Here is a 16993-nt window from a genome sequence, read left to right as displayed (position 1 = left end):
TTTCAGATACTGCCTTGTAATTTATCACAGCTTACTCTTCTGTGGAAGACGAATCAAAGGAAAGGACCGACGGAGCAGAAAGATGGAGGTGTTCTTTTTTTTCCCCCCGTCCTGTTTTATAATCTCGTCTGATAATAAGCGATTCTACCAGCAACAATGCGGTTCCTCTCCCACATTTAATAACATGGCTAGACCATACGAACAGCCCTAATTGAGATTTAACCCATGGATCTCAGACATCTGAGGTACCCATGCTAACCGCTAGCACACCTTGCTAACAACTAGCCCACCATGCTGCTCCAGAAGTTAACCAATCTAATACTTCTCCATCAAAACCAATAGAACAGTGAACTGTCACACACATATCAAATAAAATCAAGCACAAATGTAATATAAAACGTTAAATGGCAACATAGGCATTCTAACTTTTGATTCAAAGCGACAAGCATGTGGCAGCCAGCCAGTTGGCCACCAGCCAGTTAGCATGAGAAGATAACGTAGCTTCACTCGATGCGTCTCGTCAAATTATTACAAACAGATGGACAACACCAATCACGGGAGATTTAAAATCCTTTGTTCACAAAATGTTGGTCACTACTGGCTCTGATTTAGATTCCTATCAAGCTAACAGGAATCAAAACAGGAAGTAGAAAGCTACCCCCAAAACAACTGAGGTATTTTTAAAGATTTTTTTTTTTGCCGAGCTTTGAATTACGCAGCTATATAACGTTTGGTGACAGGAGTAGCAAAGTAAGATGTTTGTCTCCCTACATATAAAAGTTCTAAAACTTTTTTGCCCCAAATATGAACAAGTTCATTGAACAACACTGCTAACTGTGACTATCGATATTCTGCGTACGCAAAACACGCTAACGCGTGCGTCAGATGTCGAGAAGACGGCAGCAATGATGGTTTAAGATTCCTCTAGGGAGGAAAAAAAAAACGAAAGAAAAAAAGAAATCAGAGGTCTGGAAGAGCCCACGGAAAGTAATCAAGTAGCAGAGTGATGTCACGCTGATGAAAAGCCGCCTGTCAGACAGTTGGCGACGACGGTTGCTCTTTGGCAAACCACGTCAGCTGCTTTACACCCCCGCCCAAAAAAAAATGACATCAAAGCAGGTAGCACAAAAGCTGGCACTGATCTTTGTCTTCTTTGATTACAGTAGCTTCATCTTTCGCCTGTCTGGATAAAAGAAACCGGCTGCTTGGTGTTAAGAAAGTGTCCAGGATAATGAAGCACAGCATGTAGTCATTCATGGTGGCCACCGGGCCAGCTCAGAGCGTCCGCAGATGACAAATTCTCACCAAAACTCTAAAGCAAATATTTGAATCCTGACTCGGTGAAGTCTTACCGAGGCATTAAAAATGTTAAACTCAACAGGAATTACGCTCAGATTTTAAAGAGAGCCGTACATAGATATCGACAGGATAGTTTACTTTCATCTTGTTGACTAAGTTCAAGATGAAAAATTTCAAAGTGACCTTTGCATCGCATCGTTTCGAGGCAACAGCCTGTGTCCGTGAACAACAAACAGCTGACCGCAGAGCCCCCTAATGCAAGCTGTCCGGTCTTGAAAGACTTGGCTCCTATCAAGCGGGGGGCATCATCTGCAACCAATAGATGGCCCCCTCTTACGAAATGAGAGCCTGCTCGACAGATGTCTCCTGCCTCACTTACTCTCTCGTACTCCCCATTTGCATGCACATCTTAGATGGCACCTCTTGATTTAAATCAGGATCAAGGTCATCCAGCATCTCTCTGGCTAATGTCAGGGACATGTGGTGAAGGCACATGAAAGGAGGTCAATGGTGCGTTAACGGCCGGAATCTCTCTACACGTTTGTTTTGGGTGGCTTTGGACAATAGGTTCAACGTGAATTTTGGGGACCCGAATCTGGAGTTTAGCCACGAGGTGACGTCCAATAGAAGCTCAGTGTTCGGATGGCCTTGAAGTGCATTTCAGTTCTTAGAGGGATTATCGATTTTTAATTGGTTGTATACAATTTCTTGGGTCGCTAGAGGTTGGGCCCATTCAAGAACTGAATAAATCTATTCAACCTAGGTCTGACAATATGGTAACGAGCTAATCTACGTAAATCCCGCCCACGCCGACTTCATTTGCTCATGACCATTTTCATGCAAAGGTCGGAGTCCAATAAGAGTGAACACCTGACTAATTCAGCATTTGTGAATTAGGCACCGATTTTTGATGTGACCTGTCTTCTGTCACTTAAGACAATCTTTTGAATGATTGACTTTAGAATTGCTAAATTCTAAATGGTCCGATAACAAAATTCATCGTGACGCTTACCCACTTTTTATGGCATTATATCTTGGACTGATCTATTGCATTGTTTACTCAGCAGTATGGAAGAGTCCCACAATCCCCAAGGCACTTTGTTCCATTCTTGTTTTGTGTGGTTTGCGCTCTCAATTGAAAAGGATTTAAAGGAACTCCTCCATGAAACATAAATGCTTTATGGATGGTGCTCTCCGCTTTGTTCTCCCATTGAGGACCTCCACCTGTTTCTGATGATTTGAGCCAGAGCCTGTCCCTTTCAAGAGACTGATCCCTCCTGATCTCTTTGATGTAACCTGACCTAACAGTTCCAACTCGCCGCACTCGACGGACCGCGCCGGACGGACCCTCGATGACAACAGCATGTGCGCATCAACGCTAACAGCCGTGCCGAGACGGATGATGGAGGTGTGCGAGCGGAACCGCCGTTGTGGGGGTGCGCGGCAACGGTCGCATGATCACCTCTTGCCAGCGCGGTTTTAAGCAGTAAAACCTGCGGATCTGCAAGGGGCACATGCAACTGATCGGAGATGAAAGAGTCGAGGCTTTGACTTTCACAGGAGGCCTGGCGTTGGGGCGGGGGGCTCCAGAGCCGGGAGAGGGCACGGGGGCGCTTCTAAGGGACTGCAATCAGAACAGCTGGGTCATTTTCAAATGACCTAATTCCAGGATTAATCCCTGCCGACTTGTATGGTTACATTTGTGTTTGTGGTACAAGCAGACAACGGGAGGCGGTGGCCCTGGGGCAGACTAAAAAGGAACAAGACAATTACAGGGGCCTAATACAGAGGGGCCTAATACAAGGAGTTCAAATAAGGTACGCAGGCAAGTGTTTTCCAAAGAATCCCAAATTTTATCAGCGGAGAGCAATTTGATTTCGCTCGGAACGGATCAGGCAATTTCTCTGAAACCGTTCCCAGAGTTGACAGTTTCCCAAATGGCTGCAAAGCGTAGTAACAGAGATATAAACCCACCGGCCGTGATCTGAGTGTGAAGTTTAACACCCGAGACGCGATGTCCACGCCTCTTTGTGTCCAAAGCAATTGTCCTCGTCACCGTGCATCTAATTATCTTAGTGAGGTTAGCCGAAACAACTGTGTGAACTTGCACTCCAGACAATGTCCCGCTTTGTCGAGTTTCGCCTGAAAGGGACTTTCAAGTAAATCCTTGCGCTTTGGTTACGGTTCTTACGTTTTCTGGTTATTTATGTGACAGCATTATAGTGCTACACAGGCTCGGCATGAAAGCTCAATCATTTCTAGTCATTTTTACAGGTCTTCTGCAGACAAAGATATTTCCTGATACAACTTTGTCATCAGAGAAACTGGAATGGCCTCAAAGACTTTGAGTCAAAGTCATTAATCAGTTGCCTCGCAGGCGTATGCCACTCACGCCGGTCAAAAGATCCCGGTGCCTTCATGGTAGGGCATTTGTCTGAATTGCGATCCATCTGCGAGTGATTTCAGGCTTACATTTTTGGGGATGACGTCAAAGTGACTCGACTCAATCGGTGACAAAGCCTACACTTCTACAGACCTGATCACTCCTGCGGGTGAGTCCATCAAATCCATCCTACCTGGCACACAGTCATGCAACCCTGAATGTCATACCCTCAGAGTCATGGGTGGAGCCTGTCCCAGCTTTCAAAAAACACTTAATGTAGATCAAAATGAAAATGGTCGGAGCGCAATGACATTCCTATGCTCAGGACGCTTTGCTCAGTTTCGAATATACAGTCGCCCGGGAAGGTTTGGAGAGAGACAGAGTGGGAGATGGTGGGGGTGCGGTGGGGTTGGGGTAAGAGTGATGGCTGCTTTGATCTTCGGAGGCCTTGTCTGGATTAAAAAAAAAAAAAAAAAAGAAAAAGAAAGAAGGAAAAATAAGTTCCCGTGTTAAATTAATAAACAAAATTCACTTTTAGGTGATATGAATCTATGTTGTGTATTGTCACTGTATAAATGAGCAAAATGAGGTTTTATGGATTTAAAAAAAAAAGAAAAAAAATGATCACATTTTTTCTTTCCCTTTTTAAACGACGAAACTAATCTTACTGAACGTGCATCTAACAAACACAATGTGTTTCGTCACTTTATAAATCATTGTTGCGGTGGGGGGGTTAAATGGGGGATAAAAGAAAAATCCAAATCACTAGCATGGATCGTTTTTCCCATAAATAGCAAAAAAATAATCTTGATGTGTGCATCCGACAAACAAGATGTGTATTGTCACTTTATAATTAATCAATGTTGCAATGGGGTTAACGGCCATTTTAAGGCCAATAAAAGTCACCACATCAAATAGAACATCGTAGATCAAAAGAAATATGTGTGTGTTTCTTAAGTACATAAAAAAAGAGGGTGGTGGTAGGTGGGTGGGTGTAGTTCTGCCACGCTCGAACGTGCTTTGAGTCCTGCCCCGCAAGTGCTGATTGGCTGGACGCGCACCCAAGGGGGGAAAGTTTGAATAAAATTCAAGAGCATGGCACCAACCTCGAGAGGAACGTCTGCGACAATTGCACGGGTCGTCAAACGGAGCTTAAAAGTCAAATTGTTTTGGGGTTGCATCTCAATTAAAGGGGGAAAAAAAACTATCAGGGGATAAATATGACAGCAGTTCGATTCGCCTCATCGTTGCTGCCGCTACTCTTGGTCGTGATGCAGTCCGGAGCCGGGCTGTGCGCACGGAGGTTCCGCGGTGGCCGCAACCCGCAACCACGACGCGCGCCGCCGCCTCCCACATACCGGGCGGCGAGCGGCAACCGGGGTGACACCACCGAGAGCTTCCCACTGGATTTCACCGCCGTGGAGGAGAACATGGATAACTTCATGACGCAAGTGAAGAACCTGGCGCAGTCTCTGTACCCGTGCTCGGCGCAGAAGCTCGACCACGACATGAAGCTTCACTTTCTGGAGAACGTCTCGGTCACATGCAACGACGGAAGTCCCGCAGGGTAGGTCAAAGAAACTGCAAAAAATCTGCCTAATGCGTGCGCCAACGTGACCTACAGGTTTAAGACCCTGGAAGAGGATATCATGAAGTGAGGCTGCAAAAATGGCTGCATTTTATTGATAACCTGAAATGCCTTTTTATTACATGCAATTATCATTTATGTCGTGCCATCTTTCTTGCCCATCATGAATGTCATAAAACATATAACAGGTTTCTCTTAACTGCGGATCAGGGACCTTCCCATCCTGTGGTCCTTCTGATCGAGTCTCAAAACGTGCGTCCACTGAAACTTTTATTTTGTTGTTTTTGAGTTTTTCCTTGCCCTCCTGGGAGTTTAAGATCAGGGGATGTCTGAGAATATTTATCATTTTTCACACGTCCTGAGTGTTGTTAGTCACCTAAATGTTGAACAGAGGCTGTGATGTACAGAAGTCAAATTCCTTGTTCAAACATGGCAATAAAAATTCTTGATTCTTGAATCTATAAAATTTTACATCCATCAATCCTGTAAATTTTGTAAAATCTTAAGATCCTTATAGAAAAGTGTTTCCCAACCTGTGGATTGGGGGCCCAAAGTTTAACTCGTTATTACATTGCAAATTGTTAAAGTAAAATGCTGAAAATTATTTTTATTGATCCGCAAATGCTTTTTAGGATCATATTATCCGTTGTTATTAATTCTGTAATATCGGCTTTGTACATTTCTGTATGTACATTGATTGAATACTTGTTCTTAAAAAGTTTCTAAACTGCAGAAATGCAATGCAATATGGGAAAGAATAACATTTGGCACATTTGTGGCTACCGGTTGTCAGAGTGAAATGCCCGATTAGGTTGCTTTTTCTTGTTCTAATAATTCCAAAGCTAATGTTTTTTTTAATTCACATGTGCAATAATAAAATAATGTCTGTTGTAATTTGTATGATGTTTAAGATGAAATATGGGACACGTAATTTTTTCAAGTCATTCTTTGAATGCATAATGATGTTAACACTCAAATAAATAGCAGTGTTTTTATTAATGTATTGCTTTCTATGTTATAAAATTGTAATGAGGCCTTTTCATGGGCTGTTTATGTTTTTTATAAAATGCTTTAAGTGCCATACTAAATTCCTGAAAATGCTGTGATAATTATATTTGCATAGATAGCGGCAGTATTATTATTTTTTGCCCCGTTACATCCTGGACCACAATAGCGATGTGCAGACGACTGAAAAGCCGGTGATGATGCGTCGTCTGGCTTCAACAATAATAATTCTGCGTAATTCCTTCTTTAACAGGAGTGCGCTAAAGCGCTAAGCTCTTTAGAGACACAGCAGGAGTAACAGTGGAGAGGGACAGTTCACTGGCAGATGGCCATTTTATTTTTTTTTGCATTCAGCACTGTGGTGGTTGTCTGTTAAGATGCTCAATGCAACAGCTCACATTCGCTGACCAAAAAAAAAAAATCCTTTACTATGTGTGGAGATGTAGAATTCAACTAAAGGAATTTGATCCGAGACTTGTTTGGTAATATAAAAAGCTTGGAAGTGAACATGACTGACTGTGGCTTACTATGATAGTATCAAGTCATGAAATCGAGCCAAAGTGTGACAGCATCTAAGCAAATGGATTTCTATGCAGTCACTGAAACGTGTTTGGCTGTCACAAGAGTTTAGTCACGGGTAGTTGCCTACCTCATCGACACACCCGTGATTATTCGCTTCAGAACGTGCGCTTTGCCCAGGAATTTGTTGCATGTGACTACATCGGTTTAAATATCGAGTGAGCGATTTTACGATTAACAATCTAAAATGCCAATCGATTTGGTCATCGGCGTTGTCGTGATATCACCGCCCAAGAATGAGCTCAAAGGAAAATCACAGTTCTACTCTTCAGCTTGTAAGCAGCATAGGGGCGATTGAGATAAGCAACATCAGTGGTCTTCCAATGCTGTCACCTTTTTTGCCATTGCTGCAGGCTGCTGTCACCTTTTTTTTCCCCCTGAAGATAGGAATCAACAAAGCAACAGGATGCTAACATTCAAGATAAGAGTCTGACTTAGTGACAATAGTGTATACGGTATTACAGCAGTTGGTTATCTCCCCCAAAGAATTGGAAAGTGAACCATATCAACACTGGAATGTGTCTGTTTAAAATATATTGTCATGCTGGTTGAAAACTAAAAGGTATCATGTAACTGGAGATTGTACATGATACAATGGTGTATTCTTCAATGTCCCGCAGGTATTACCTAAAAGAATCCAGAGGAAGCAGACGCTGGTTGATATTCCTTGAAGGTAAGTAAAATCCATGTGTCGTATATATATCCATGTGTCCACTTTCTATACTGCTCATCCAGAGATATTTTTTTCAAGAACTATGAATTGAGTCTTCGTCAACCCTCTGTGCAGGCGGCTGGTACTGCTTCAACAAAGAGAACTGCGACAGCAGATATGAGACCATGAGGAGGCTGATGAGCTCGTCCAAGTGGCCGCAAACAAAAACAGGTCAGCCTCACCTCACCTGTCTGGAATCATTTCCAAACAAACCTCAAAGTCCATGAGGAACAACACCTAATCTCAATGGCGCTTATGGTTTCTACCAAGTGGGTCGTAACCTGAATCCTCAGGCTAACCATTTCTGAGGTCACTATTAAACTAGTTCCTACCAAGTAGCCACAGAATGAAAGCAAACTAGAAACACCAAACCCTCAGATGAGCCTGCTTTATTGGATTGCTGTCAATTTGGCGGACCCATGTGAAACACCGCTGACGCAATTGAATCAGTTCATGTAGACAAGATGGCAAAGTCACGGTGACTCGGATGATTCAGTTGATCAGTCGACCAAATTCAATTGGGGACTCACAGTTAGATGATTTAGTTAGATCAGTTCACTAACTCGAGGTGGAAGACCAACTTCCAGGTGAGTTTTGCAGAAACGCAAACACCGGCCTTGCTCGACTGTTCAGACTGTGAACAAATGTCGACCTGGCGCCCGTAGCTCCAAGAGCGTGGACGCCTCCGTCTCTCATTGCTGTGTAATAACTATAATTCATGTGGTAATGACGATGATGAGGAAGAGGATGTGTCTGGGAGTGCCGGAATGGCTAATGATACATGGTGAATTGTCTGCACAGGCACTGGGATCCTGTCTCCACTGCCGGAGGAAAACCCTCACTGGTGGAACGCCAACATGGTGTATGTTATGGTGTTCATTATTTTTTTTTTTTTAAATCCTTTCAAATAACAGGGTTCAACAACCAATGACTTTGATTTCGTCTGTACAGGTACATCCCATACTGCTCCAGCGATGCGTGGAGTGGCGCCACTGCCAAGACAGAGCACAGTAAGTCGTTACTGGATGCTGGAAATCACGAAGAGAAACAAACTCCGAATTCCTTGTGTTTTTTTTCTGTGGTGTGCAGGTGGCTACGCTTTTATGGGCTCATTGATAATTCAAGAGGTCGTTAAAGCCTTGCTTAAAAAGGGTCTGGAAAACGCCAAGGTTCTGCTCCTAGCCGGGAGCAGGTACGTTCACAAGTGAAACCGGGTGAATTTCCCAAACTGCTGTGATCAGTAATCAGAATCCGTCACATCTTCATGCAGTGCCGGTGGAACGGGGGTTCTGCTGAATGTGGACCGTGTGGCGGAGCTGCTGGAGGGTCTGGGACACACTGGGATACAAGTGCGCGGCTTGGCCGACTCTGGCTGGTTTCTGGACAACAAGCAGTATGACTTCACGGACTGCTTGGATGCAGTCAGCTGTGCCCCCACTGAGACCATCAAGAGGGGCATCAAGTAGGCACCCAGAGCGGTCACCAGGTTTTGTCGTCACAAATTGGTCACTGATCTATATTTGATCTTATCACCAGGTACTGGGGAGGAGTGGTACCGGAGAAATGCAAACAAGCCCATGAAGGAGAGGAGTGGAATTGTTTTTTCGGCTACCGAGTCTTTCCGTCCATAAAAAGTACGCTTCGGTATCCACGTAGCCACAGAAGCGTAGAGTACATGATCGGTTTGGTTTAACGAATGTATCTGCCAATTTCCAGGCCCAGTCTTTGTGGTCCAGTGGCTGTTTGACGAAGCCCAGTTGACAGTAGACAACATTCAGTTGACAGGCCAGCCAGTGCAGGAAGGCCAGTGGCGTTACATCCAAAATCTGGGTATTGAGCTGAGGAACACCCTAAAAGATGTCCCGTAAGTTACGGTCCAGAAAAGGAGAATGAAATTGAGGCATCTACAAATTTGCCTGATTGAAAATGTCTTTCATTGTAGAGCTATGTTCGCCCCAGCATGCCTCTCACATGAAGTCATCACAAGAAAGTGAGTTTAAAGCGCTACGCTACAGAATAGTTTTGCTGGGTTTTCTTGTGAGTTGACAGCGCCCTCTTGTGTCTGTTGTCTCGCAGCTACTGGACGGACGTGCAGGTCAAAGGCACTTCCTTGCCTCGGGCACTTCACTGCTGGGACCGCAGTCTCCATGACAACAGGAACAACAAAGCCCCGCCCAAAGGTTGCCCTGTACATTTGATAGACAGCTGCCCGTGGCCGCACTGCAACCCCACCTGCCCCACCATCCGAGACCAGTTCACAGGCCAAGAAATGAACGTGATCCAGTTCCTGATGCACATGGGATTTGATGTGCAGAAGATGGCCCAGCAACAGGGCATGGACCCCAGCAAACTACTGGGCATGCTGAGCAGTGGCAGCTAAAGAGACTCGTATAAAGCAACAAACCAACAAAAAACACACTTAACAGTATCTTCAAGCTAAAGCCCATCTAGGGTTGTGGCAGGTCTCTCTGGCCAGTGTCCACACCTGATACCTCCTACCACTCTTTCTACCTTAGTCTTCCCCCTTATGACATCCCGTTTACTGTTGTACCTCAAGGCAAAAAACAAACAAACAAACAAACAAACTCTCAAACGAAACAGATTACCATTTTTCAGCAGATAGTGGCGGGGGATGTTTACTAAAACGCAGATGGGGAAGAGGTCTTATGCATTTAATTGTACAAATGCAATCCTGGAATAGTATTGAACTATAATACCCATATATGGTGTTTGAAATCAAATTAATTGCCAAGATCAATTAACCAAGGCAGGAAGTAACAAATCGAGTAGCTCCCCAGATAGCATACTGTGGCATGACCACGCGTCGGAGTCTACTGAACTCAGAACTCATTTACAATGCAGATAAATTCTTAGGACAATCTGCTTCGGTGCAGCTGTACTTCCGAGCTGCTGTTTTGATTAGCAACTGCGTTATATGAGTGTCTATGAACTGATTACGGAGGACTGCGGGGTCATGTGCTGTAGACAAATATTTAAACGTGAAATACAGTTTAGGGTTCTTTGATGCTTTGCTTCACATCAGCATCCTTCCCCATAAACTGAATTGAACTACCAACACTGCTACTTAGTACACCAGGAGGGATTTTAGGGTCATCATGACAACGTGACAACCACACACACACACCACAGTGCCATTTAATATAAAGTGTACCTCTTGAATCAGCACAAGTGGAACAACACGCAAGGCCCAAAGATTATACTGTAGTTGGCTCCTCGCTAGTTTTACCAGTTCTCAGATCAATGCAATGTGCATTTAAAGGGAGAAAATGTGTATTGTACATGGTTAGTGTGTTTGTATAGGTTCTTTCAGTTTGTCACGCCATGCTTATTTCATAATAGAGATCACCTTTTAATATAATGGGAATGCTGTATGGGCTGGTGTCTTTCTAAGGACGTGTTTCCTCACACCAACTACAGAAAGAACGGTATTACTAATTGTAATTTTATTCTGTAACATATTTTTAACAGGAGAAACTCGAACTACATTGGTTATTTACATATTTATTTTGTTATGTAAATCATATTTATAAGTGCTATTTTTTTTCGCAGAGAAGTGATTCTTTGTAAAATTGTAAATACTTGGTTGGTTTTTCCCCTCTTTGTGTTGACTGCATGTCTTTGTATTAGACCCAAAAGAAACGACACAAAATATAAATACAACGGGAAAAATAAACCTGCTCTCCTATTTTTTGATGATCCACATCAAATACATATTAATTTAATGAATTATAACTTTTTTTTTTACCTTGTCAGAGTAGTAAATGACCACCAAAGGATTACCAGCGTACAAACGTACAGATATTAAGACTTTTTGAGTTGAAGATTTTAAGAATTTGGCCCATCACCCTAGGTCGTAATTGAATGAGTTCCCTCCAAGTTGTTGAGGTGTTAGCTTACTAGCCAGAGAATTTTCCCATGCACTGGTATAATAGTTTTATGCAGGCTAAAACCGTTGCTAATGAGGTGTTAGTTAGCGCTGGTCTGTTAGCTAGGTACCGTGACAATTAATAAAGGACCTCCATTGTAAATAAAATACACTGGTAGTTGTGGATTTTTATTTCACACATTTCCTGTGGTCCTTCAAGTTAGCTTCTTCCTGTTGTATTGGCTTACGTAGCTAGATTTTGATTATTATTAGCTATCGCAGTTAGCACCAAAGCTAATAAATTTGGCCTTGGCCACACTGTACGTATGTTAGCCGTTAGCATCCTAAGAAAACACAGTAAAGTTCAGTTTAAAATGCAAAGGATTTTCTCATAACTACAGTGTAACGAGCTGGAAAATGATATGTCCTGTTTTAACTGCGCATTGTTGCTCGACTATTTTGTAGTTTCGCCAAACCGATTTCTGTTTCTATGCAGGGAAAGACTTGCACCTTCAAGCTGTTTATCTTCACACATTTATGAAAACATAGCAGCAGTGTGAACGATTTCTTCATAGGATTTCTCTGTACTCAATGTCAATTGAACAAGGAAGACTACAAATATCACAAGTACGGTAAGTATTTTTGGAAACTACTAATTCACGTTCAACTTCCTAGCTCAAATCTATCACTGCTTCTGTGTAATTTTCCCGTTGGATCGTGTGTAATTTCTGTCTCTAATGGGCGTCTCGGCCTTCCGCCCTGTCATTACACGGTGTATAAATGCCAGTTCCTTATGGCAGGAGCTCTGACTCAGCCTCCCAAGAAAGACGACTCCCCTACCGCCTGCCACATGTAGCCTCCCACACTGCTGTGGAATACAGAGCCGCTATTTATAGTGCTAGCCGGGGGCCTGCAACCCTGGGCATGGCTGCAACTTTCATTTAAACAGCCATCCTGAGCTATACACCACGACACGCGGTTGGACGAAAGACAAACGGCGACAAAGTAGGACGACTAAATTTTCAGAGTTTTTCGATGGCGGCCTACAAAGAGGACGTAGAGGAACTTGACTGACAGGACCACAGACATCTGCACCTGTTTGTCAATGAAGGCTATTGTTGGATTCACCGATATGATCCGAGGAAGGCTTACGGAACACGACTGACCTTGAAATGCTCTGGAGAAGTTTTTAGGAGAGCAAGCCAAGAAAGATTTTGATGGCCAGACTTTGACAAAACTCAAGGTATTTGATGCCTCTGCTGTATTACTTAAAGAGAAGTACAACAAGTCTGAGGTAACTTCTTTTCATTTTACTCGACATACTGTAAGTCACAGAGTAAAGGCTTCTTGAGAGTGAAGTTGTAATGCCAGCTCTGGGGGAAACAAACTTCAGACCCTTGTAATTAGGGTCTACCTATAAAAGGCAACCAAGAACGAGGCTGAGACTGTTCCCGAAAGGATTTTGACTGTTATCGGGGTCCAACGCTCATACGTGATGGATGCTCACGGTGGACACTACCTGGACAAAAAGGCCGTATTGTCACCTTTAGGTGCGGCGCGAATGTGCCAACTGCTCTTTGGGTCGGCCATCATCGCCCTTGTGTCGCACAACGCAGGCTACAGCGCCACCTATGGATACTTCTGCATGTTTACGTGGTGCTTCTGCTTTGCTGTCACCCTGGTGATATTCAGCTTGGACATCACGCGACTCCACGTCTGCATGCCCATCTCGTGGGACAACTTGACGGTGGCTTTCGCCATGCTGGCGACACTCATGTATATCACTGCCTCCGTGGTGTACCCCGTCTACTTCCTGGATGTGGACTGCCCCGACGAAGGCTGCGAGGAGCAAGCCTACCGCATTGCCGTGACCGTCGTCTCCAGCGTCTGCGTCTTCCCGTACGCCGCCGAAGTGTTCATAACTCGTGCCAAACCGGGCGCCGTGGTGGGATACATGGCAACGGTGTCCGGTCTACTTAAGGTGGTCCAGGGATTTGTGGCCTGCATTATTTTCGGAGCGCTGGACAATTACAGCGAGTACGAAAACTACGCGGCCACTGAGTACTGTGTGGTGGTGTACAGTCTGTGCTTCTCCATCACTGTGCTTGTGATCATGGTGACAATATCTGGCAGGACGTCTTCCCTACGGTTCGCCTTTGATCGCTTCGTCGTCGTCTACACCTTCATGGCTGTGATTCTCTACCTCAGCACCGCACTGGTTTGGCCCATCTTCAGCTTTGATAAGAAGTACAGCGTGACAATGCGTCCGGAGGTGTGTCCGCGAGGAAAATGCCCTTGGGACAGCAAGATGGTGGTAGCCGTGTTCAGCAACGTCAACCTCATTCTTTACTTTGTTGACCTGATCTACTCACAAAGGATTCGCTTCATCTCCAATGCTGCTGTCTGAATGTCCATATCAGATATTTGTTAGGATCATTCTTTTTCATCTGCTGACTATGCCCACTGCCAAGAAGGGGGATGTGACATCATGACAATCGATTTTCCTGACAGATTATTAAGAATTCATATTTGAGACTCTTTTGTGATTAAGGGCTATATAAATATATTTCAATTGATTTCATTTGAAAGATTTTACCTGATTCTCATGCTGGTTACGCTAAGTGCTTGTTAACGTGTCTAATAAGTTGTTAAGTTTATTGATACTCATTCAGCTTGTTTGTATTGGTCTGGATGCTGCTTCTCACGGCTCAGTGTTTATTACATAACCATACCGCACATAATTGTTGCCTAGGTAATGATTACAATATCAGTATGGCGCCATTACGGCTAAGTTTGAACAAATGGACTATGTATGTAATTGTAAAACTAAAGGCATATCTCGTTTGGATATACACATAATACTTTGCACTGAGCCTTTTTCATTCGGGCTCCCTCATCCTTTTTCTGTAACCCTCCTGTCAAACTTTCATATTAGCAAAAAAAATTTCTGCTATCCACTGACTGTTTACGCTATTGTGTTTCTGAGTGTAGTCGATTGTCTATATTTGAGTATTTATATAACCATTTGCTTCTCTGTAGGGTATTTGTCAATACCAATAAATTATAACATTGACAAAGAACCTGAATCTTTATCATTTATTTGGATTTTTAATGATCTATTCTATTCCAATAATCCGTTCTTAGAATCTTTATTACTATAACGCTACTACGACTACTAGTACTACTTTACTATAAAGTAAAAGTAAGTATTGGTGGAATTAATTGTTGCGTACAGTGAGTGTATTTTATTACTTGAATTGATATATTGGTGCAATTTATATTTGCTCCTATTGCATTCATGTTGCAGTAAATGCCACGTTGGATTTTATGGTTTGACACAACTTCATAACAACTTCTATCTTAGAATATATACTTGTGCATTTTAATCAATGATTGTGTGTACGTAAATACATGCTTGTGCACCCTGATCAATGAAATATGAGCATATTGATTTTCTAGCTAACAGGGACTCTGGAACCTATTTTCCACAGCACCCAGCAATGAGTGCAAAGCCAAAATACAAAGTCGTGCTTCACCCTCAAGTGATGTCACCTGCACTTACTTGCTGCTGACTCTTTTCACCTTTGGGCACACGAAAAAACAGGAAATTGAAAGCAACAACTTAACTGTTGACAGCTGAGTACTCAAACGGATTGGCGACTGGAGTCAGACTTGATTTTAAGATCGGGTTAGGGTTTCAAATCAGGGTGATGCAGGATTGTCCGTATTGAGGCTTGCAGAGGAGGATGACACTCTTGGTTCCTTTTTCCGGCAGGCAGATGTCATCCGGCAGCCAGGAGAACAAAATAGTTCAGAATGAACGCCAGCAAATTGAATTCCCTCCCCGCCAAGTTCTCCGATGGAGAACGAACACGTATCGACAGTGGCGACGCGCTCGTCGCTCGATGATATTAACAGAGAGTGTACAAAAGCACGACGCGGGCAACCGGGAGCGGCCGACATCGTTCCAAATGGACCGCGGGCAAGCGGCGCTTTCCTTTGGCCTATTTGTCTTTGTCCATCAACGCGCTTGACATTGTCCCTTGATCAATAAGCACGCGGCAAAGTAGTCAACATGACTAATGTGCTCATTTAGGACCTTTAGCACTTATTGATTGAGAAGAGACTTGTGTCCTTGAACTGCACTCACACTTGTTTATATGCAAATTGCTAATGTTACTTTTTAACGCTACAACCGCACGATGGCGTGAACTGGTTGTCGGCAGACGCTCGGCGGGTCCTCAAAGGTAATTAGAGCCATCCTTGAAAGCTTCTGCTCAATAGCGTGCACGATGCCAAGAACACCACGCCGACGTTTTCAAGCTAGCTGTAGCTGACATTTTCCCCACTTTGAATGGAGCCCAAAATATAGAAAACAGCCAACAATTGAAATCATCAAACATTCTGCTAAAGGATACACACACACACATACGTATAGTATCTGTCTACATGTGTTGCACCACCATTTGTGTTCAAATAGCTCTTGTTTCAACAACAGTGAAGCGTAATGTTAACATGTCACTGTTAACATGTCACTGGCTAATTTCAACAAGGGTCAAAACAAGATGTAATTTTTTTTTTTATCGTGTGAGACAGCAATCAACCTTGAGAAGCTTCCGCAGTCAATTTCACTCGCGAGCGAAAAGCTCATTTCCTTGCTATTCATTCCCTTTGTGGAGTGACCTCTGTGGACCCCAAATTGGACCCAGCTGGGGCCCCTAGGATGCGTCCCCTTCGCACATTGCAGAACTCTCTGAGATGCAAACATTACATTTCCGTCTGCGCCTAGACATTTCGGTCGGGTCTGGACCGGACAGCTTTATTTAATCTGCAAGTTGCCAGCTCGCTCGTAGCACAGCGGGTGCTCGCTCATTCAATCTGCCGGGGCATCGGACCGGGCGTGCAATGTCATTATAGATGTGTGTCTGTGTGTGTTGCTGTGTGTACACACACCAAAAGAAGCTGAAATCCTTGCATGGCCAGTGCGTCATCATCATTACACTTCTTGGGTGATGAAAAACGCTCTGCATGATCAAAATCCTGCAAAAAAAAATAAACAAGAGAGAATCCAATTAAAAGGTGTAAGGTTGGAACGATATTTCAATACATCTAAAAATATCTAGAAAAGACCAGAACAATCCACAGTCACGTCTTGCACTACGCTTTAACGTGATGACATCTGGGGGAGCGAGTGTTGCGAGCCAGCGGCCGGGGGTCAAAGGGCGCATCGGACGAGTGCGCAGCGGAATGGAGTTGTTCGGGTTCAGGCCGCCAGCTGGGAATTTATCCAACCGAGATGGGATGGCGAGCTACTTCTCAGCTGACGTATTTGCACTTACAGATGACAGCGCGCTGAGAAAATTGGACTCTAATGAGCTTCAAAGGGGAACTGAACCTTTTGTTTCCCCAAACTTGTGTGAATATGATGGAAACACAGACAGGATAAAAGGCTAATTAAATTATTAGTTAAATTCAATTAGCCATCTTCAATGACAGCAAAAATATACTCTTCAAAATAAAAATAAATAAATAAATAAATAA

At 43.6% G+C, this 16993-nt stretch overlaps 2 protein-coding genes across 2 annotated transcripts; both read left to right on the top strand.

Moving 5' to 3' along the window:
- The first annotated feature begins 4745 nt into the window (after positions 1-4745).
- On the top strand, positions 4746-11260 carry notum1a (notum, palmitoleoyl-protein carboxylesterase a). The gene is made up of 11 exons (XM_061303435.1): positions 4746-5249; positions 7475-7527; positions 7642-7737; positions 8368-8428; positions 8518-8576; positions 8656-8758; positions 8837-9028; positions 9103-9200; positions 9283-9430; positions 9509-9556; positions 9643-11260. Exons 1-11 carry the CDS (start codon positions 4903-4905, stop codon positions 9944-9946), a joined length of 1509 nt encoding a protein of 502 aa, XP_061159419.1. The 5' UTR covers positions 4746-4902; the 3' UTR covers positions 9947-11260.
- Positions 11261-12262: 1002 nt separating this feature from the next.
- LOC133170477 (myeloid-associated differentiation marker-like protein 2) lies at positions 12263-14532 on the top strand. The gene has a single exon (XM_061303446.1). The coding sequence runs from the start codon at positions 12948-12950 to the stop codon at positions 13857-13859; it is 912 nt and encodes a 303-aa protein (XP_061159430.1). The 5' UTR covers positions 12263-12947; the 3' UTR covers positions 13860-14532.
- The last annotated feature ends 2461 nt before the right edge of the window (positions 14533-16993 follow it).

The sequence above is a fragment of the Syngnathus typhle genome, linkage group LG17 (genome assembly GCF_033458585.1).
Source record: "Syngnathus typhle isolate RoL2023-S1 ecotype Sweden linkage group LG17, RoL_Styp_1.0, whole genome shotgun sequence".
NCBI lineage: Eukaryota > Metazoa > Chordata > Actinopteri > Syngnathiformes > Syngnathidae > Syngnathus > Syngnathus typhle.
Note: the sequence above shows the minus strand (reverse complement) of the source record. Positions and strands in the feature narration are given on the sequence as shown.